This window comes from Lepidothrix coronata, unplaced genomic scaffold (genome assembly GCF_001604755.1).
Source record: "Lepidothrix coronata isolate B3197 unplaced genomic scaffold, Lepidothrix_coronata-1.0 Scaffold91, whole genome shotgun sequence".
In the NCBI taxonomy this organism is placed as follows: Eukaryota; Metazoa; Chordata; class Aves; order Passeriformes; family Pipridae; genus Lepidothrix; species Lepidothrix coronata.
The window spans coordinates 1643524-1666410 of NW_016690271.1; the positions used below are offsets into that span (position 1 = coordinate 1643524).

General features: G+C 43.8%; 2 protein-coding genes across 2 annotated transcripts in view; both read left to right on the forward strand.

Moving 5' to 3' along the window:
- The window catches only part of MED13 (mediator complex subunit 13), a 52873-nt gene extending 49129 nt beyond the window's left edge, over positions 1–3744 (forward strand). Inside the window, exon 30 of the mRNA XM_017821652.1 lies at positions 407–3744. Coding sequence (XP_017677141.1) covers positions 407–539 — 133 coding nt within the window. The 3' untranslated portion in view covers positions 540–3744. The remainder of the gene's footprint in view (positions 1–406) is intronic.
- Positions 3745–5272: 1528 nt separating this feature from the next.
- INTS2 (integrator complex subunit 2) lies at positions 5273–22595 on the forward strand. The gene is made up of 24 exons (XM_017821714.1): positions 5273–5605; positions 6067–6205; positions 6880–6982; positions 7222–7335; positions 8147–8277; positions 8360–8533; positions 9068–9294; positions 9891–10016; positions 10598–10669; positions 10764–10878; positions 11476–11544; positions 11728–11862; positions 12323–12499; positions 12742–12850; positions 13795–13899; positions 14336–14500; positions 14667–14868; positions 15466–15591; positions 17029–17218; positions 18176–18409; positions 19308–19415; positions 20103–20208; positions 20390–20566; positions 21405–22595. Exons 1-24 carry the CDS (start codon positions 5313–5315, stop codon positions 21572–21574), a joined length of 3567 nt encoding a protein of 1188 aa, XP_017677203.1. The 5' UTR covers positions 5273–5312; the 3' UTR covers positions 21575–22595.
- Positions 22596–22887: the final 292 nt, after the last annotated feature.

Sequence of the window (22887 nt, forward strand, 5' to 3'; positions counted from 1 at the left end):
ACTGAATTTCTCAAAGAGAAGAGCAGTTTGATGTCTAACACAGAAGGCAGTAGTAGTTAAGCCAGAATCTTGTGGAAAATCTGAAATGCTGAAGGAAGGAGCCCAGACTTATGTAAACAAACATGGGACACTTGTTGAGAAAACAACAGATTTTTTTCCTTTGTATTTTTTAAATATATGAACCTCTTGACATGAATTAAGCAGAGACAATTACAATGACAGCTTTCCACTGAAAGCAAGTTTAGCTTTGAGCTGCTTGTAATAATTGGGAAGACATGTTATTTCAGAATGTTGGCTAACCTACTTCATGTTTTTAGTGCCAGAGAAGCTGGATTATAGTAAATTAGGGCTGTGAAATCCCGGTGAGAGAATCTGTTGGCCTGACAGCAGGTTGTTTGTTTTTCAGGTTTGTTCTGGAACAGTACAATGCACTCTCCTGGCTAACCTGTGATCCTGCAACCCAGGACAGACGGTCATGTCTCCCAATTCATTTTGTGGTGCTGAATCAGTTGTATAACTTTATCATGAATATGCTGTGATCTTCATCTGAATTTTGCAAGACAAAAATGAGGAAAAGGGATATTTCACTGCAGGACTAAGTTATAATTCTTCTCAGTGCAACTTGTTTGTGATGGGGTATGAATCTTGTTACTTCCAGCAAATATTGTTTTGACTCGTGAGAGGGGCAGCCACCGCCCTGCTGTCTGTGAGTCACTGACTATGGGGGACGCTTCAGAATGATGATCAGAAAGTGTATTATAACATTTTTAGTAGCAAAATTAACCATTTTTCCCCGGCCACAGTATTTGTGAAGAGTAATGAGCCATAGTACCCAGTCATGGTTAATGAATTTTAAAAGCATGGAGATGAGAAGAAATGTGAGGAACAATTAAGTTTCAACCTATGGCTTCAGAACATCAAGATGTTCTTTTATTGGATAATAGTACTTAGTATTCAAAAATGCCTGCATCTCTTATTTATTGTAAGTTTTTAAATGTATAAATTGTCTTATATTTCTTAACCTCTTTTATAAAAATTTTCCTAGAAGGTTTATACTGCCTTCTTGCTTTAAAGCAATTGGTCTAAAATATATGTAATCGTCTTAATTAAAAGTTGCAGTAGGTTGCTTTTAGAGTATTATTTTTTTGTAAGGGGTGGGTGGGGACAGTAAATTTGTATTGTCTTGATGTACAGTTTAATGGGGATAGAGGGGTTAATGTCCATACCATTGTGTGTGGGGGATTTACAGCTAAGCTGTAGTTGCAGAGTACATGTACAGTAATGAAGTTCACTGTGTTTATATAAATTGAAAAGGTACCGGGTCTTACAGCATTTTATATCACACCTTTCCAGAGTAACAATGGCAATATATAAGTGATATTGTAGGTGGTTTAACTTGTAGTGAGAATAAAACGAATAAACTCTTCAACTGAAGTTTGTGTTATGGTTCAGGGCTGTGGCTAGATTCTCAGATCCACTTCCAGGAACACGAGTTTTAATATTCCAAGAATATCTGTTGTGCATTGTTGTTCCCTGGATATTCTTGGCACTGCATTGGTTGCTTCCACATTTGCGATAAACTGCGAATCTGAGGCGGAACGCACGGGAAGCTCTGCCCTGATCCAAAGTCTCCTGTAAAGGCTGAAATTTAGCCCAGCTCTAGCCATTGCACAAATGCAAAAATAGTCAATCTTGACTTTAAGATTGGTGTGTGTTTAACTAAAATGTGGTGTATATAGATTCTCAGTGAATTCTGGTATTCAGATTTTATTCCACTAGTAAAACAAACAGCACGAAACCCTGAACATTTTCCTTTCCCATGTACTTTTGGCACTGTGGGGAAGGTCCCAAGTATCAGTGTCTGGCCTTCCCCGGATCCCGTTTTCAGGCTCTGGCTGGGGCGTGTGCCAAGGAGGCTTTGCCCTCTCCAAGGAAGGGACTGACAAACCACAAGGCTTTCCTAAACGTCTCCCTCCAGCTACAGCCACCATTTTTTCTCAGTAGTTTCCTTCCTTTTTCCTAGCACATGCCAAATGTCTGATGCTGCTCTAAAATAGCCCCTACGGGTGCTGAAGAGCAGCTGCAGATACTTTTTCTGGGTTCCTTATCTGACTGCCAGATGAAAAACTGAACTCCTGCAGCGCTCACGGGAGCCTGTCACGATAATAACCCGTGTCCTGGGTCTTAATACTGTCTGTCTCTGGTTTAAACCTGTAAAGGAGCAAGTTTTAAGATCCATTTGTGCACCTGCTGTTAATCCTCCACAAGGAAGAATTTTGCTTGCATTTACCAAACTTCCCGTGCTCATGAAAACTCTCGTTTCGTAAATGCAAAATCCCTGCCTGGGCTGCTTTTTCGTACCAACAGTCTCCCTGAATCGTGTACATACAATACGAGCGACTTTTCGGGTTTTGTATAAAGAAGTTGTACAATTGGTGACGAAAATTTTCGGTCGTTTCTTCAGGACAACACGAGTGCAATCAGAAGTTTAGCCTATTTTGATAAATAGAGTTCCAAACTGGGTCTGTCCATGACTTTCTCTCGGTGACGCGCCGCAGATTAAACGGCACATTATTGTCTTACACAAGGTTTTCTCTCATTTGGCTGAGATTTTTTGAAGTGGAAAAGTGCTCCTAAAACTGGAATTTTCCAAGTGTATGTCCTTTTTTTTTTTTTTTTTCTTTCGAGCTTTGTTGCTAAGTGGTCATTTTTAACCCTGGCTCAGTTAACCAAGTTCCAAGGGCTGGGTTTTGGTGTGGCTTTGTTTGTGTTAAAGCTGACTTGTGTTCCTAAAGGTAAGTGAATCAGCTTCCTGAACGTTGGTGTAACTGTATTCTGTTACCTGGACCAGCCTTCCCTGTGAAACTCTCCTACTGTGAAAGCTGCCAGTTTCCCACTCCCCACCTCAAATGCAATTAAAGTAAATGATAATATTATAACCACTATGAAAGATTAGAAGGGCCATTTCTGGAGTGATAGTCCCAGCCGGCACTGTACATATCAAACCTGCCAGCACCGTGGAGCCAACTACTATACTGGGCATATTTTGTTGTTAGCTACTTTCATTTTACTATTTTAAGTGCACATAATAGCTGGTGTATAAATAAAATTGTCACAATCCAGTAACTCGGGTTGTTTAGCAAGTACAAGCTTAAACAGTTGAAAATTTCAGCTACAGCTTTTCAGAGTGGTCTTGCATGAAAATGTTCCTGGCAGTGCTTTTAAGTAGCTGTGGAGGTTTATCTCCTCCAGTGAAAAAAGAAGCTGAGGTCCTTCCATTCCAATTAAAAAGATGTATTTTTACCCAGATATGACTGTATTTAAGCCTTTTAGTCACCTTTGACTCACTACTATTTGAATCAGGTTTCTGAAGACCCTGTTGCTCGACCAGCAAGGCCACCAGCTGTACTTGTAACAACCCATTTAAAGTAGCTGTAACATTTAGATCTTTCTAACATTCTCTAAAATAATTAAACATGAATGGATTTATAATTAAATCCTCAGCTATGTTCTTACCTAGCTGTCAGTTATTGTATTTCTATATTTACCTCTGATGGTAATTTTAACTTCGTGTGTTGCTATGAAGACTTGCCGATGTCTTTAATCAAGCACTATTTGTTAATACTGTAATATCAAAATATTACGTCGCATTATTTTAAAGCTTTCAAAAATAAGAGTAAAACCTTTAAAAAAAAAAAAAGCTATTGCACCATATAATTTGCTGCACAACAGTATGGCACCGCATATCAGCCTGTTTGGGTAGTAATGCTGCATAAACCTTGTTTTGAGCTGGGTTTCTTTGGAGAATTCATTCATTAAGGTGACATTGTACAGCGTTACTGTCTTGCAACCTCCAGCTGGGAAGGTGGTTTTCTTTTATTATGGTTTTTGTTGGTTTGTTTGTTGGTTTGTTTTTGGTTTTTTTTTTAAGTAAAGGACCCAGGACTATGCTTCGTACTTAAAGGGTTTTTTTTATTATTTGTGGGTGTACTTTTTATTTTCAGTGGAGTAAAGCTTAATTTACAGTAAAACTGGATTTGGGACCTACCACAATCCTCAGGGTCACTTTTTCAGGACGTTACTCATCGAGCTTTAGGTTTTTCCGAGTCAACTGGACGTGAGGACCTCGCCGAGCGCCAGGTTGGGAGGACGCAGCCTGTGGCCTCGTGACTGGACATGTCGCCCCTCCGGCACGGCTGGACACACCAGGGAGCTGCTCCAACGCCCCATGGCACGGCTGGACACACCAGGGAGCTGCTCCAACACCCCATGGCACGGCTGGACACACCAGGGAGCTGCTCCAACACCCCATGGCACGGCTGGACACACCAGGGAGCTGCTCCAACACCCCATGGCACGGCTGGACACACCAGGGAGCCGCTCTGGCACGGCTGGATGCACTGGGGAGCCTTTCCAACACCGCCCTGGCACGGCTGGACACACCGAGGAGCTGCCCTGACACCCCTCCAGCACAGCTGGACAGGTCCAGGAGCTGCTCCAACACGGCTGGACAGGTCCAGGAGCTGCTCCAATGCCTCTGGCACAGCTGGATATGCCGGGAGCCGCCCTGGCACGGCTGGACATGCCAGGGAGCCTCGCACAGCCCTGTGCCCTGGGCCGAGCCGCCGCCGTCGTGCTCATCGTGACAAACACAGAAATAAAAAGCGATTTAAAGGAACAAACACTATTGCTGCCGAATGCCATAAACACTGAGTTGTACAAAATTGTGATCGAGGAAATGAAACGTTAAAAAAAAAAAAAGGTTTATACTTTTTAAAAAAAAAAACAACAAAAAACAAAAAACAAAAATAATTTCAAATGGAATAAATTATTCATGAAGCCTTGATTGTGGTGTGGGTTTATTGCGGGGGCAGCGCACCCTCAGCCTTTCTCCTCTTCAGCCTTCCTGCCCTCAGCCCTCCTGTCCCTCAGCCTTTACTTCCCTCAGCCTTTACCTCCCTCAGCCTTCTCCCCCCTCAGCTCTTCCAGCCCCTGAGCCTTCTCCCCCGTCAGCCTTCCCGGCCTTCCTCCCTCAGCCTTTCCTGCCCCTCATCCTTCACTCCCCTCAGCCTTCCTTCTCTCTCAGCCCTTCCCTCCTGCAGCCCTTCCCACCCCTCAGCCTTCCTCTCCTCAGCCCTCCCGCCTCTCAGCCCTTCCTGCCCCTCATCCTTCACCCTCCTCACCCTCCCTCCTCCCTCAGCCCTTCCCTCCCCTCAGCCCTCGCGCCGTGGCGTCACTTCCCTCTTCCCCCGGTAGTGCGGGCGGTGGCGGCGGGCGGGCGCGGGAGCCGTCAGGGAGCGGCGGCCGCCGCCATGTCCGACTGCTCGGCGCTGCAGTTCGTGAGCCCCTACGCCTTCGAGGCCATGCAGAAGGTGGACGTGGTTCGCTTGGCCGCGCTGAGCGACCCCGAGCTGCGGCTGCTGCTGCCCTGCCTGGTGCGGATGGCGCTGTGCGCGCCCGCCGACCAGAGCCAGAGCTGGGCGCAGGACAAGAAGCTGATCCTGCGGCTGCTCTCGGGGGTCGAGGCGGTGAACTCCATCGTGGCGCTGCTGTCCGTGGACTTCCACGCGCTGGAGCAGGACGCCAGCAAGGAGCAGCAGCTCCGGTAACGCGGAGATCTGGAGGCAGCGCTGTGCGGCTTTTCCAGCCCTCACAGTCGTTGCTGCCCTTCGTGTCCCTTGATCTCTTAGGAAAGCCCCGGGGGTTGACAGGGAGCCGGGTTTAGTTGTCTGTCCTGGGACCTTCTCTGCCGGCTCCAGCCCTCACGGTGGGTGAAGGTCTGGGATGCACTGGGAGCTGCCCCGGCTGGGGAGGATCTGGGAAGGCTGTAAGGGATTGAACAGACAGGTCATGTGGATGCACTTTCCTGACTGTTTGAGCTGCCGGGGAACAGCAGCACTTCAAATTTTGATAAGCTGCCCAATTAGGTTTCATGTACTGCACTTATAACACTCCTTCTTGGTCTTTTTCTTGATAGAAGAGATCCCTTCAGAATTATGTCCTTCCTTTAAGCGAGGACATTCCTACGTTTGCAGAAACATTTCATAGTTGTTAATTGTGTGTCAGGCACAAGCTGGGAGGTGGCAGTGGAGAAAGCATCCTGGTGTCCCAGCTGCAGCACGGGCTGACGCTGGAATTCGAGCACAGCGATTCCCCTCGGCGGCTCCGGCTGGTGCTGAGCGAGCTCCTGGCCATTATGAATAAGGTAAACTTGTCCATATCTGGATGTCTGTAGAGTTTAGGGTGGTGAAAGTGCACTCTGGATAGGTTGGTGAGATGTTTGGTTGTTTCTGGTGCTGGTGTGAGCACTCTTCAGTCCTTACTTGCTTCCTCAAGACTCAAAGCCTCAGTCTTATTAAACAGTGGCTTGTGATTAAATTCCTTGCGAACCCACTTTCCTAGAGGAAGTCTTTCTTCCTCAGAACAAGCCAAGTCTTTGCTAATGTGATACAGACTCTGTAATATGCTGTACTCAAATATAATGTGATTTGGTGATGTATCAGTGCAGGAATCGTATTTGAAAATGAAATTATGACTTGTCTCCATCCAGTTCTTTGCCTCCATTGCAGTGTGGTATTAGCCACCATATTTCACTTGTCCACCCCAACATTTTATTTTCCTTGTGTAAACTTAGGAAGTTTTTAGAATTGTCAGTGGGCTATTTCTCCTTCTTCTGTGAAGAAGCAGTGATACCATCCATACTGAAGTTATTTCCAGTAGTAAATATTTCTTACTGTAGACACTTCTCCTGCTTGTTCTGTGTTGATAGCTGTACATTTTTGACAGTTTTTAATCTATTAAATCCGCTGGATTTAAAGCAGATTTAGACAAATCACTTCATAGAACCCATTCAGTGATGATAAATATATTGTCTTTCAGGTTTCAGAATCAAATGGTGAGTTTTTTCTCAAATCTTCCGAGCTCTTCGAGAGTCCCGTTTACCTGGAGGAGGCAGCAGATGTTCTCTGCATTTTGCAAGCAGGTTGATATTCTGTATTTACAGTGTTTTTTGACCTCTTAAAAGTGTAACAAAATAACTTTTGGAGCCATTGTGAGGATTTCAGGTTAATCTGAGCTGTGCAGCTCTTTGAAAGAGTGGCAGATCACAGGTTGATTATCCACTCCTTATTTCCGTGGGGTTATTTAAATGTGTATTGAAAACAAGGTTTCACTTGTCTTACAGCGAAACATTGTGACTTCTAACACCCTCTTTTCATGCAGAGCTGCCCTCCCTGTTGCCCATAGTGGATGTGGCTGAAGCTCTGCTGCACGTTAAAAACGGGGCCTGGTTCCTGTGCCTTCTGGTGGCCAATGTCCCTGACAGCTTCAACGAGGGTGAGTCACAGCTTCTTCTTGTCCAGCTCCTGCTACAGGTCTGAAATGATTTCTAGCAGTACAGTTAATTCTCTAAACCACATGTTGTCCATGTTTGAACTGGAGAGCGTTTGGCTTGTGAAGTGTAATTTGAATGCATTTACACCCAGAGGTGCTGATGGGTTGCCCTGCCATTATGTTGATTCCCATTTTTTGCAGCCTGCTTGTCACAGCTTTTCACCTGTAGGTTAGTTAAAAAGGCTGGCTCAGGCTGGGGCTACAAAGCTGCCCTAGCCTTGCTGACAGTTCTTGTCCCTTGCACTGAGACATTTTATGAGGTGAAAATTTGTATTGATGGTGCATGTTTGGCATCCCTTACTTGGCACTAAGATTTCAGACTCCAGGACTGCCAGGTGCCCAGGTTACATTAGGTAAGGGGTGACTAGTAACTGGGTGATGCATAAATCTCTAATGACCCTGTAATTTATCTGGGGAGAATGACCTTGTTCTGCTTCTAGAATGCAGCTCGTGAGTTCTTGCCCAAACCAGGTTTGTGTGGCCCAGCTAATAAATCATGGTGAGCTGAGCAGAACAGCTTGGCTTGGTGTGTTTGTGTTTATCACAGGATGGTTTGGGTTGGAAGGGAACTGAAAGACATTTAGTTCCAACACTGACACCTTCCACTATCCCAGGTTGTTCCAAGCCCCATCCAACCCGGCCTTGGACACTTCCAGGGCTGGGGCAGCCACAGCTTCTCTGGGCAACCTGTGCCAGTGTGTGGCTTTCTGTTGGAAAGGGCGGGTTTCCTGACAGCTCCTGTTGGATATTTAAGTCTGCAGAGGTTTGATTAAGAACGGGGAGCGGCAGGATGAGGAGAGTGTTGGAGGCCGGCGGAGGACAGAAGCCCTTCGCCATCTGTGCAAGATGAACCCTTCCCAAGCTCTGAGGGTCCGGGGCATGGTGGTGAGTCTGGCATGAGAACCATAACTATGACCCCTGAATTATAAATAAGAGCTTTATAACCCACAAAGATCATTTTATCTAGGTGGAAGAGTGCCACCTGCCAGGTCTTGGCGTGGCTTTGACCTTGGATCACACCAAAAACGAATCTTCAGATGACGGAGTGAGTGACCTGGTGTGCTTTGTCAGTGGGCTGCTGCTTGGAACAAATGCAAAGGTTCGAACTTGGTTTGGGACTTTTATCCGAAATGGCCAACAGGTATGAAAATCTTTGGATATTCTGCTTTAAAAGATACATTCAGGTAGCTTACTGAAACCCTTCTGGCTGGGGGCCCCCATATTTGTCTGAATGCACATAAATCCTGTTTAAAGAGGAACCTTTACAGGGCAACCTCCTCTTATGGGACCATCAGGTCTATAAATGGTGTCCCTGAAGGCAGCAGCTGTTTGGTTGTTCCTCTGAGAGGTTTTTAGGCCTGGAAACCGGGGAATTGTGTGTTTGTAATGTTTGCCTGATAAACATGGTCATCCTCAGTGTTCACAGCAGGAAGGTGCACCTTGACTTGCTTAGTTGACTTAGTTAAAGCTTGTGTTTTGGTGTAGGAAGCTGTTGTGGTATGATCACGTGTTGCCTGTCACCCTGGTACTGAAAACTGTAAAAAAAAATAATTAAAAGAGAGCAACCTTGACTTCATCATTGCGGAAGCTCTTTGTAATACATCGACGGGATGAGTTTGGTGTTGTTTGGGATGGATTTCATGCGCTCGTTCTCATCTTTTAACCTCTCACACAGAGAAAGAGAGACAATATCAGTTCTGTGCTGTGGCAGATGAGGAGGCAGCTGCTCCTGGAGCTCATGGGGATCCTGCCCACGGTCCGCAGCACCCACATCGTGGAGGAGGCCGACGCCGACACCGAGCCCAACGTGTCCGTGTACTCGGGGCTGAAGGAGGAGCACGTGGTGAAGGCCAGCGCCTTGTTACGCCTCTACTGCGCCCTCATGGGCATTGCTGGGCTCAAGTAATGACCCTTCTCTTGCTCTGGGGTTTGCTCAGCTCTGTCTGTCACGTCTGTTCCTGTCTCAGCAGAGGTTCAGGGCTGTGGGCACTTCTCTCCTGAGCTGTGTCTCAATGCCATTGACACGGCAGCACTCACCAATCTCAGTGCCAGGGGAGGCTCTTTATTGCTGCCAATTCACTTCTGCAGACTACTTAAAATAAGTCTAAGCCCACATGGTTGGAGCAGTGTGGAGAAGAGAAAGTAGCTGATTGTTCTGTCATTGTACAAATTTTGAATTTCTATTCCTTTTACTTTTTTAGAGCGTGCTAATGTAGCATCTTTACACATTGCTAGTTTTAATTTAAGTATTTTGTACTGCTAGGCAAGATGATATCCTGGGGGAGTTTTCCCACTGTTGTTGTGTCTTAACAGAGATTTTTATTTCTTTAAGTCCAGCGAGAATTACCAGCTAATGTCGATACTCATTGATAGCAACTTGATGAACAGATTCAATAACAGGGAAAATTCAGTCTTTAACCACTGTGATGAGACTGGAAATATCTTCACTGTTGAACTGAATCACAAATTGAATTTGTTTTGTTTTCTGTCCTGTCCAGGCCAACTGATGAAGAAGCTGAGCAGCTCCTGCAGCTCATGACCAGCCGCCCTCCTGCAACTCCTGCTGGTGTCCGCTTTGTGTCCCTGTCCTTCTGCATGCTCCTGGCCTTCTCCACCCTGGTCAGGTACCTCCCAGTAAAGCAGGAGCTTTGTAAGGGTTTTACTGGTTTAGCACCATTCAGCTGCACAATTTTTCTCCTCTAATTTTATATAAATTTTTATATAGTTTTTATATAAGTCTCTGTATGTTAATGGAAGGGATTTGTCTCACTCTGTAGTGAGTAAAGGGATATTTCACTCTGTTCTCCCTCTTGTTTATAGCAAATCTTTTGAGAGAAGGGCATTAGCTTAGTTTAAGATTTAGTTTTTGAAGACTGGAGCAGGCCTGACTTGTTCACTTTTCCATGGAGCAAGCTGATGGCTAAATTCTTTAAAGACCTTGTTCAAAAGAGAAGCAGTGCAGATATTTAAGGAGTGTAGCTCTCTGCTGGCTTCATTCCAGACAGGAAGTTCCCTGGCACTTGGACTGACCCTTGTGCTAAGTATCACTGTTATCAGCTGTTGGATGCTAAAGAGAAAGTGGCAAAAAGTCTCCTGGAAGGCTCCTCAAATACTGGCTTTTCTGGTAGTAATTGTGATTCAAATGCAGGCTGGATTTTTATTTTTTTTTTTGGAAAATGACCTTTTATGGATTTCCTTTGTGCAGCACCCCAGAACAGGAGCAACTCATGGTGATGTGGCTTAGCTGGATGATAAAGGAAGAAGCCTACTTTGAGAGGTGAGAGCAGGCTTGTTTTGTTTTAATGGTTGCAGTCATCTCACATTTACTTGTGTCCTGTTGGAAACTAACTCTTCCCCTTTGTTATCCTCAGCATTTCTGGTGTGTCTGCTTCCTTTGGAGAGATGCTTCTCCTGGTGGCCATGTATTTCCACAGTAACCAGCTCAGTGCCATCATTGACTTGGTCTGCTCCACCTTGGGAATGAAGGTTAAAATCAACTTTTTACCCTGTTTTTATGCTTTTGTTTTTCCTTTAGTTTTGATAGAAAGAACTTTAGGTTGGCTGTTATACTTAAAGCAAAGATAACCTGAAAAAAAAAGGTAATTACCCAGTAATTGCTCTGGAAGAATGTTAAGTTACTCCTGCCTCTGGATACAGAGGAATGCTGTGATAAAAGTGTCTCCAAAAAGTGCTGACTTGTTCAAGTCATTATTTGCAAGAAATGAACTCTTTAGAAGATGAAGTAGTTTCCAAACTGAGCTGCAAACTTTTAATTTTAAGTGAAGAAATATATATATATAATAATTAATGTCAGGAAATTACCAAGAATTTACTCTCATGAAAAATGTCTCATAAAAGGTAAAAGCTGGGTAGGGAGTTTTTAGGATAGGGGAGACATGGAGTGATGAACTTGTGACATTTTTAAATATTTTTCTTGGACACTTGAAGTGCAGATGTGAATGTTTTCCCCTGGTATCCCAGTTTTAAAAGGCTAAAAGTCACCAGTTTATAAAATAAATTTCCAGTCCTTGCTTATGAGAAAGCTAAAACTTGCACTTCTGAGTAGTTTGTTCCTTATTTCAGATTGTTATCAAGCCCAGCTCGCTCAGCAGAATGAAGACAATCTTCACACAGGAGATTTTCACTGAACAGGTATTTTCAGCCTAAGGGGTTTTTCCCCCCCCACCTTCCCTTTTTTCCTTTCCATTCAACTTCCAAACCACCAAAAATAAGGAAATGCCAGGACAGGCTGTAGCTGTGTGACTCTGTCCCCTGGTGCACTGGGAGGAGGTGGATCTTTGGGGTGTTTCTGTGTTAATTGTCCCTTCCCTGCAGGTTGTCACAGCCCACGCAGTGCGAGTGCCCGTCACGGGCAGCCTCAGTGCCAACATCACTGGCTTCTTGCCCATCCACTGCATTTACCAGCTGCTCAAGAGTCGTTCCTTCACCAAGCACAAAGTGTCCATTAAGGTAGGACCTTCCTTTTGTTTCAGTTCAGAAGTCTGAGTGTTAATGAGGTTTTTTGGTTCAATCACAGGAGCAGAATTCTTGATCGATCTTGTACCCCACTACCATGTGATTTAAGGAGGATCTGTGTATTGTGTTAGGGTGCTCAGCTGTAGCTCTGTAATCCAGAGACCACAACTGAGTGAAGTGAAAAATAATAAATTCATTGTCTCTCCCCCCCATCTGTGGTTAATAAAATTTTAGAATGATTTTCCAGCCAGGACAAGCTTTATTTGTGAGTCTGTCCAGAGCAGGGTCCAGGATATGCAGCTTATGACCAACTCAGAACTGATAGTACACTTTCAAAGTCAAAGCCTCCTTTAGTTATAGTTTTTGTGACTGGTTGAAGGGGGAGGTACTTGCAGGCAAAACAAACTGCCCTCCAGCTTGGCAGCCACTCATACCTTGGGATGTTCTCTCCTAGGACTGGATCTATCGGCAGCTCTGCGAAACCACCACCCCTCTGCACCCTCAGCTGCTCCCTCTCATCGATGTCTACATCAACTCCATCCTGACTCCTGCATCCAAATCCAACCCAGAGGCCACCAACCAGCCTGTCACAGAGCAGGAGATACTGAATGTTTTCCAGGGCCTCTCTGGGGTAAATGATTTGTTTGGTTCTTTGTTGTGTTTCGATGTGAACGTGTGGTTCAGGATTTCCTGTGCGATTGACGCATTCTCTAAGTCCCTTCACTTTTGTCTTTGCTGCCTGTGAACTGCCTCCTGCCACAGGAGTTTTGAGGTGAATCTTGTTAGTGCCATGTTCATATCTGTGGGTAAATCCCTGTTTTGTCAAGGATCAGGAGTGTGCAGCATGACCTTTGTGTGTGGTTTTCTGCCCAGGGGGAAAATGCCCGTCTCACTCAGCGCTACAGCATCACCACACAACTGCTCGTCCTCTACTACGTCCTGTCCTATGAGGAAGCACTTCTGGCCAACACAAAGATTCTGGGTATGTGTGAGAGCATCAGGGGGAGGCAAATTAGCTGGAAATCAGATGCTAAGGGAGGAAAAATTAACAGTGCTCTCAGATTCAATCATAAAAAGTTTAGATTTTTGTGGTAAATACGTTGATTTAGAAATCCAGGAGATAAAGTTTCTGCTAAAACTCTGTGGTTGAGTAATTTGTTTTCCAGATGAAAACAAGGTCCAACCTGGCCAAAAAAGTTACTTGAAATAGTTGTGACCATCTAATGGAAACAGGAAAAATTAAAAAAGACTTCTTAATTAATTGAGGTCTTCATTTATTCACGTGTTGTCAAACTTGCACGCACGTTTCTTTAGGTTTGCAGTTTTGTAGTTGATGATGCTGAATGATCCTTTTTTTTACCATTGAAACTGAAATTCTACCAGAATATTGTGTGGTTTATTGACAGAGTTAAACTCCAGTGAAAACAGAATATTTATATCTGGTGGGTGTATTTACAAGCCCTTTTTAGGGGGTAGAACTTTCAGTAGTCATCAGTTCATGCTATTTAAGAAAGCTTGAAATAGTATAAAGTCAATTAGAGTTCTCCCTGCATTTATAACTTCCACCTCATGACAGGCTGTTGTGTGTCCTGACAGTTTGAATTCCAGGTACCAACTGATAACCATTTTTTTTTAAGAATAAAAAACCTCGAATAAAAAAAGAGCAGATTTGAGCTATGATCTCAAAATCAGCTGGGCTTGGTCAAAGACACTATAGAAATACTGAGAACAAATCTAAATATCAGGGAAATCTTCGGATGGAAATGTTCACAGAGACAGTTTCCTGAAGAGCTTATTTTAATACTTTGACAGGAACGAGGTGTTATTTGGGATTTTCTCTATTTTACCTGGATAATATAGAGATAAGTGCTTTCCATTTTCACTTGTTTCCAGCTGTAACTGGTTTCTTGTCCTGTTCCCTCGCAGCTGCCATGCAGAAGAAACCCAAGTCTTACTCTTCAGCATTAATGGATCAGATTCCAATCAAGTACCTCATCAGGCAGGCACAGGGGCTGCAGCAGGAGCTGGGAGGTAAATCTGTGTGTGAAGGTCTGATGTGCATGAAAAGGGAGGCAGAAAGTGTTTCCAGCTCAGTGGCTGTTGCTTCTTTCATAGTTTGCCTTCCTTTCCCTTTCCTTTAAAACCTGTCAGTAACTAGAGAGGTGTTGGAAGAGTTACAGTGAAAATGGGAGAAGGGATTCTTTTTAGAGTAGGTCTTACCTACCTAGGGCAGGTTTTAGAGTAGGAATTGCCCAAGAATGTTTAATTATTCCAGACTGAGTTACTAGAGACGACTTTCCAAAAGGTAACTCTTCCTCTGTTGGCATTGGAATATCAGGCTGTGAATGTGCAAACTCCTTGAGCTTCTTGGCAGCGATTCTGTGGTTGAAGTGAAGGGCCCAGATGTGTTCAGGTGGAAGGTGCAGCTGCTCAGATCTGAGCTGTGAACTCTTTTGATGCCCCCAAGGTTTGCACTCTGCTCTGCTGCGACTCCTCGCCACCAACTACCCCCACCTGTGCATCGTGGACGACTGGATCTGTGAGGAGCAGATCACGGGCACTGATGCCTTGCTGAGGAGGATGCTCCTCACCAACATGGCCAAGAACCACTCTCCCAAACAGCTCCAAGAAGGTAAATAGCTTCATTTGAAGTTCATTCTCTCCAAATTCGTTGGAGCGCGGTGGATTTGGAAGCGCGTTGGTCATAGTGCGTTCATAAAACCCAAATGTTCTGCTGGACAGAAGAAAAAATATCAGAAGTCCAGTTTTACCAGGATCCCGTTGTCTTTGCTTTCCAGCCTTTTCCATGCTGCCTGGAAATCACACCCAGCTGATGCAGATCTTGGAACACCTGACCCTTCTCTCAGCTGGGGAGCTGATCCCGTACGCGGAGGTGCTGACCTCGAACATGAATCTCCTGCTGGACGCTGGGGTCCCTCGGGGCATCCTGCAGGCTGTCAACAAACTCTGGATGGTCCTGAACACTGTGATGCCCAGAAGGTGGGAACAAAGTACTGCTTGGTTCCTTGTTGCAGATAGAATCATAGAATCAATCATAGAATGGTTTGGGGTGGAAGGGACTTCAAAGATCATCCAGTTCCAACCTCTTTCTGTTTTAAAAATAATGACACAATGCCCTTACCTGGGAAATTGGAGGTTGTGACTGAGTGGAATGTGTTGGAGCTGCATTCCCTTTTGTTCTGTTGCAATTTGGAACCTTTGCATTTAAAAGGAAGGTGGTTCTTGTTCCCAGGCAGAAGGAAGTCACCAGTCGTCTTAAAATACAGGAATATGGTTTTATAGTGTGTATTGTTTATGATGGATTACTGATGAAACATGAACTTACTTTGGTAAAAACATGCCTTTTTTTGTGAAGTAGGTGCTGTATTGCAGTGAAAACAGTTTGGTTGCTGTAATTCCAGTAAATCAGCTGTATCTTGGTTATCTGCAAGGGCTGCAAATGAACTGTGGGCTGTTTGCTCCTTGATAGGCTTAGAAAAGTAGAGCTGAGATAAGTGAATATCCAGATGCTTCAGGGATTCCTTTTCTTATATGGACTATCTACTAAAAAAACCCATGAAAATATTCTCCTTTTAGGTTGTGGGTGATGACTGTTAATGCTCTGCAGCCCTCAGGAAAAATAGTCCGACAGCAGAAATACACCCAGAATGATCTGATGATTGACCCCCTGATCGTCCTGAGGTGTGACCAGAGAGTCCACAGGTGAGTGTCTCCCTCCCTGAGCTTCTCATGTTCTGTGGTGCCACACAGCCAGTGCTGAACATAAAGGTGTCTCCCAGGAAACTTAGAAGAGCTCTCAGTACTTCAGAACATCTCTTCAAACCAATCACATGAGGTTCAACCTGTCCTGCTTTCCACTCAGTGTCTTGTTGGACAGCCTCACACCCAGCTGTGGCTTGGGAACGTTGGGCTTTGGCCACAGGCCTCCATTTTGGCTCTGGGTGTGTGGGGCTGTGGCCCAGGGACACTGCAGCAGGTTTGAAATGGCGGCTGCCGCGTGCCGGTGGCCGAGGTGGGAGCTGGGACATCCTCCCACCTCACACTGTCCCTGCCACCCCTCTGGGGCCCGTGGGTGGCCCATCTTTTTGGGTACCAGTTTCTGCCAGTGGGTGCTTGATGGATGTGACAAAAGCAGATTTGCTTCATTTCCCCAGGAATTCTTAGCAGTTCTTAGGACTTGGTTCCTGCAGATGTCAGGGGGGCCAGAGGAGGAGCTGTGATGCTGCTTTATGGCTCTGATGCAGAAGGATAAACTGAGAACTGAAGTAGTAAAAAGGATCATAATCAATAGCAATGCACCAGCTTTTAAGGAGAACGTGGAATAATGCAAACAATGAGTCACAATTCGTGAATTACAACTTTGCTTTTTCACAGTAACGAAGAAAATGGCATCTGTTGTTCTAAAAAGAATGGTTTTAAATGTCCTTTAGCCCCTGACTTTATTCCTTCTGTGTTCTAGTTCACGTTTCCTGTCAGTCGTGGTTTATTTTCCCCCTTTTTTATTATCCTTTTGGCCATAATAAATGGCTAATAGTCAGCTTGATTTGTTTTTCATACTCTTGTTTGTATGCATCTGTCCCCCCTTGCCCTTTAGCAACTGAGCTGTGCATCCAATTTTCATGTGAGTTGCTCCAACTCCTCTAGTTTTTGAGTTTCTGTTAATGACACCTGTCATCCCCAACCCATGGGTGAAATATTTAAATGTGTGTCCCTTCAGCCTTGGATGCAAATTGAAAATCCTACATTTCTCCAACTGTTCGGGAGCTTTATAATGCAGTGTGATCTCAAAACTCTCAGTGTTATGGAAGCATTTCAGAGCTGCTCTGCCTTATTTCCCCCCATCATTCAGATAATTATTTTCCCTTATTTTATGTACATCTGACCCTTCTCAAGTTTTCTTTGTCCCTCAGAAGTGAGGCCCTTCAGCAGTTCCTTGTGCTGGCAGAGGGTGTATTTACATGTCTGTGCATGAGGGAAGTGGGACTGAATGGAAGCTTCTGCTGGATCAGGAAAAGCAGCTTTACTGTGAACCAGACTCCCAGAGGAGCCCTTGGGAGTGCTTTTAGTTTGTTCATGCTATCACTGTTTATTGTTCTGCCTACTGAAATGTCTTTATTTTATCCTGTGTTCCCGTATCAGGAGCCCTCCCCTGATGGATATAATTTTGCACATGTTGAATGGGTATCTCCTTGCTTCCAAAGCTTACCTCAACTCTCACCTCAAAGAAACAGCAGAGCAGGACATCAGGCCATCCCAAAACAATGCAATGGGTCCAGAGGCCCCAGAAGTTACAAGAGAAGAATTAAAAAATGCTTTGCTAGCTGCTCAGGTAAGGGGGAGAAATGGATATCAAGCCATGTGAGGAAAGACAGTGATGAAATAGGAAATTAAAAAGGGAGGCATTTGATTTCTTTTTTTACCAAATTCTGTTACCATGGAAAACTGCCTCTGTATTCAGGTTGTTAAACATTTTCTTTTTCCCATATCCTGCTCTGAAGCATTTTGTTGGTTTTACTGCTAGGACAGTGGTTTTTCTGTTGGAACAGAAGAATTCTGCTTCCCAACCCTTTTGCCTTCTTGCTTGTGTTATCCAGAGGCTCTTTCTGTCCTTGGGTTTGGAGAAGTGAAACATGAATAAATGTGACAAACCTGTGCCTGATCATCTGCCCAGTGTTATTGCAGAGCAGCAGCAGCACTGTGGAGTGGGAGGCTGGAGAATGCTTCACTTCCTGAGCTTCACCTCAGGGAGATTGTTGAGGAATCTTGTTCCACAGGCAGCCTGTTCATCCCTCTGTCTGGAAGAATGTCACATGTATAGTTCCCTGTCACATATATGGTTCCCATTATAATATGATTTTTGAGTTAATAGGAAGTTTTATATTTAAATGAGCAGTGTGGTCTCCCTTGAATTCTGTGAATTACATGGCCATGTGCTTATTTTGTCCGCTCTGGATGCTTTAAGGGCCCACTTGATATTTAATTTTTAAACAGAACAAGATTCCATTGAATTTACCCTTTTGATTAATGAATATGATTATCTGTTGGATTTGAGCTTTTTTTCATGGGAGTCTTGATTGAGATAAAGTGTTGAGGTTTTTTCTAACGTTCTACAAGATTTATGATTCTCGAGCTGAGTGGTTTTTTTCTGTATTTAAAAATTCTACAGCCAGAAATCCTGCTCACCTGACAACCTTCTGTTTCTTAAATTGTCATTACTCTGTGCTTGATTTTTCTTATTTCACTGGGGGGGGTTTCATGCTTGTTCTGTGGCTTATTTTCTCCCCAGGACAGCGCTGCTGTGCAGATCCTTCTGGAGATCTGCTTGCCCACCGAGGAGGAGAAGGGCCAGGGCAGCAGCTCGGATGATTTGCTGCTGGGTGCCCACAGTCCCATGGGTGCTGAGGCCGAGGAAGAGGAGGGTCTGCTGTGTAACCTGAGGGAGGTGCAGTGCCTCATCTGCTCCTTGCTGCACCAGATGTACATCGCTGACCCCAACCTCGTCAAACTCGTGCACTTCCAGGTCTGCCTCGCACTGCTTCGGTTCTCTTGTTGTTCCTCAGGTCAGGGAAGAGCCAAGTGAAGTGGTCACAGGTGCTGGATGCTGTCCTTGTGTTCCTCAGGAATGATAACGACCCACTTCTCTGCTCCTGTCCCACCAAATTTCTAAATTTCTATTACTTATATTTCCTCCCTGTTTCAGTGTTTGGACTCTGTTGTCGGGAGAAGGGAGCACTTAAACGGCCTGTTCCTCATCAATAAACATGTACTTTGTTTGTACCTCTGCCCTTTTTTATGGTTTGTCCATCTAGGCTAAGGAAAACTGGCCTAATCATCTTCTAATTACTTGTTCCACATCTTTTTGTTCCACATCTTTTGTGGGTTATTTCTCTGGCCACGTGTTGAAATCAGTGTTCCCATTATTCAAAACTAATTTGGCTTCCAATGTAAACATCTTATCTCTCCTTTTTGTTAGGGCACAGTTTATCTCTGTGGAGTGGAAGGAGGAAGGTTGTCCCTGCCAAAGCAGCTGTGCACCTTCAAAAAAAAAAAAAAAAGAAGAGGGGAAAGATTAGCGATTTTTAAAATATAAATGTGTTTTTAATGCATGTTAAATTGCTCCTTGCCAGATGGCACACTCTTTACAAGGAGTTAATTTGCCTTGACCTGGAACTGATTAAGTACTAAAAAAGTCATTATGGTGCATTTGTGAAATGAGGAAATTGGGGCTGATGGTGAAGTTTGGAACATGGGAAAGACAAGGAAGGAAAGGGTCACTGCAGTCTGGTTGTGTCTGGGGAGTGGAGGGAGGGTTTCTGTGCAAATAATACACTGAGTGTTGAGGGCAAAGAACTGATCTGGTCCCTGGGTTTGTACCCAGCCTGTGACACACTGACACATCTCTTTCCTTAATCCCACAGGGCTATCCATGTGAACTGCTGGCACTGACAGTGGCAGGGATTCCATCCATGCACATCTGTCTGGATTTCATTCCAGAGCTCATTGCCCAGCCTGAACTTGAAAAACAGGTACTGTGCAGTCACCTGGCTTGGGAATCACTGTGGGTTGTTAATCCTGAGGAGAGAAAACAGTCACTAAAAACATCCTGTTCTAACTTGCCTGGGCTATTCAAGTAACATTTGTAGCACTTTTACCTTAAATTAAAGGCCTGGCATTGTAGGTAGTTGGAATTTGTTGGGCTAAAAATTCCTCTGTTTCTGTATAGAATCATGGAATGGTTTGTGTAGGAAGGGACCTTAAATATAATTTAATTCCAGCCCCTCCTGCCATGGGCAGGGACACCTCCCACGAGGCCAGTTTGCCACATCAAGCCAACTTCATAGTTTATTTCATCCCTTCTCAGTACTAAGTTCCTGCTGATGGGAAGACACTCCACTAAGGTTAAAAGGAGAACACACCAGACCCAAACAGCTTTTTTGGGTTGGAAGTTGTTTGTTGCTTTGTTGCTCACCATTAATGTTGGAACAATCTGTGTCTGTAGGGGAGAATCTGAAACACTAACACTGTCACTTTGATTAATGTTATATATGTGTGGGTTATTTTTCTTAATATTAGCAGGAAAAATATCAGCATAACTATTATTAGGGCTTTTTCAGCTTTGATTTCTTGGTAAAACAGAGAATATTTACTAACTTGTAAGTTACGAGAAAGTGCAAGCAATTTGTAACTGTATTGCTTATTTCTCTTTTTGCCAGATATTTGCCATCCAGTTACTTTCCCACCTGTGTATCCAGTATGCACTGCCTAAATCCCTCAGTGTGGCTCGTTTAGCCATCAACGTGATGGGAACCCTGCTCACGGGTGAGTGCTCCAGCAGCCCCCAAATTCCTCCTTGTCCGAGTCAGGATGTTTTGTCTCAGCTGAATGCAGTTTTGTCTAAATGCCACTCTTGTGGCAATTAACACTGTAAATGTAACAACAGTTTTTGACAGGATTTTTATAATAATTTTGTTTCGCTTACCCGTGTCCTCCTCTGTGGCAGTTCTGACCCAGTCGAAGCGCTACGTGTTCTTTATGCCAACCCTGCCTTGTTTGGTGTCCTTCTGCCAAGCCTTTCCTCCCCTCTATGAGGATATTATGTCTCTGCTGATCCAAATAGGACAAGTTTGTGCCTCTGATGTTGCTACACAGACACGAGACTTCGACCCCATCATCACTCGTAAGTCAAGTGCCTTTATTTCACAAATAACATCGTGGTCCCAGGGGGAAACCTGTGGTAATGTTTCAAAAGTTTGAGTGTGCATGGGATTTACTGCTGTTCCCTTTTAAATACAGAAGGAGTAGGGACAGATGGCTTTACTGGATTGATGAGAGAATTTAGAGGTTACAGGGGCTGAAAGTACTCATTTGTTAAACTTTTCCTTCTCTTTTATTTCCCTGCCTGTATCATTACAAGATGGATCCCTGCATGCAAGTGTTGTGCAGAGAACTCCCCCTCGTAGGCTAAGGATTAATGACATGAGAAGTGGCCACTGGTTTTTGGAACACAAGGGCATCTCAGCCCCTCAGCTGAGGCACAGTGGCCCTGGAAATCTTCCTCATCTGTTGGAAATGCAAAGTCAGAGGAGCTGCCTGAAGTCTTAGACATGGTGTGGTTGGATAAATCCACAGTGATTGTGTGAGCAGGGATTGGCTGTTTTACTTTCTCAGTTGATCTTGAGCAGGTTTTTGTCTTTTTTTTTTTTTTTCTGTCTAAAGACAAATGCTCTGCTCATGTAATAAAAGGTCCCCTGCTGCTGTCTGTGCTGGGATATTCATCCTGGAAGAATTGAAAAGGAATAAAAAAAACCCCAAAGCAGTCAGACATAGGTAAATGACAAAGAAATGCTGTATTGTCTCTAGAAATGACCTGTGGAGTGAAGCCTGGTGAATAAAATAGTGATGGCTCAGATTTGCAATCTCATCACACATACCTGTGTTAGGGGTGTAAAATAACAACTTTCAATACTTACTTTATTTATTTAGATGTACTTTGCTGCTTCTACCTTATTTTCCAGGTCTCCAGCAACTGAAGGAGAAACCACATGATCTCTCAGGACTTTGTAAAGACTCCTCTACCAAAAGCTGGTCCAGGGACGTGGCAAGCCTGGACCCCGACGTTCGGCTGTGCCAGTGTGTGGAAAACACCATCATTGAGATCATTAACATGAGTGTCAGTGGGGTTTAGGAACAGCTCAAGTTAGTTTGAAGCTTGTCCCACTGTCCACAGTGCCTAAATTTGGAGAAAGCTGTGAAAGTGCACTGAGGAGCTGGAGCAGAAATCCACGTTTTTGATCCATTTGATTCAGTTACGGCTGAGGAGAAAATTCTTTCCAGAGGCTCATGTTGCTTCCAGTGAAAACTTCTGAGGGTGATGGGATCAGGAAATAATTCCCAGTGGAACTGAGAGTGATTTTCAGGTGATACAGCAACACAGCTGAAAGGCTTTTAGGACATTCGAAAAGTGAGTATTTAATGTGGTGAGCAAACAGCAAAATGATAGGTAAGAAAACTTGGAGGTTCAAATGAGTTAAAAGAGCTGCTGTTCCAGAGCCTTGCAGAGCAAGATGGAATAAAGTACCTTGAGGATTACTTGAAAAAGTGGTGCCAATAACTTGCACCATCACACTGAATGCTTAGAAAATGTTTTAACTCTTTATTTGTGTGTCAAAGTATTGGTCAAAGTTTCAGTTTATGAGATCAGGAGCTTCATTTAAAGATAACCAGCCTTCAGTGAGAGTTTGAAACCGGTCTAAAAGTTGCTTAAAAAAAAAGGATTAATAGATTAATAGTAAAAATGAGTTGTATAAATGTGCTTTTTAAAGAATGGGTATTTTTCATGCAACTCAGATGATTTGGGGTTTTTTAACTTAAAAAGTGATGAGAAAGACTTGAAGAAACAAGTGCAGAGCTTTCTTAAGTTGTCACCAGGATAAGACTTAAAAAAGAAATTGGTGTTGAGAATGAGTGTGCAAAGGAATAAAAGAAGGAATGGCCAAAGCAGTTCCAGGCAGCTCAGAAAGCCAAATCCTTTGTGCTCCATCTTGGAGTTGGTTGTTCTTTTCCATACAAGGCCTGAGCCCACTGAGGGGATTTTTGTCATCTTACTGTAAATTATGTAAATAATCTAAATGTATGTATTTTTTCCCTCAGTTCCAAGTGTAATTTTATATGCTGTAGTGGTATTTAAATAAAAAGCATTGACTCTACAAAAACTATTAATTTTTTATTTCCATACATTATTTTATTTCCTTACTTCCAACCGTATTTCCAGGGTGTTTTCTGTGCACTGCCCTTAAAACAAGGATGATAATAATAATACTGAAAACAAGGATAATGACAATAATGGTAATAATACTCAATAGTAATAAAACCTAGTAAAATAGTAATAATAATAATAGTGGCCAATAATACAACAAGAGCAATAATAGTAATAGATGTAAAATATAATTATAGATAATATAAGATAATGTAAAATATATAGTTATATATAATATAATG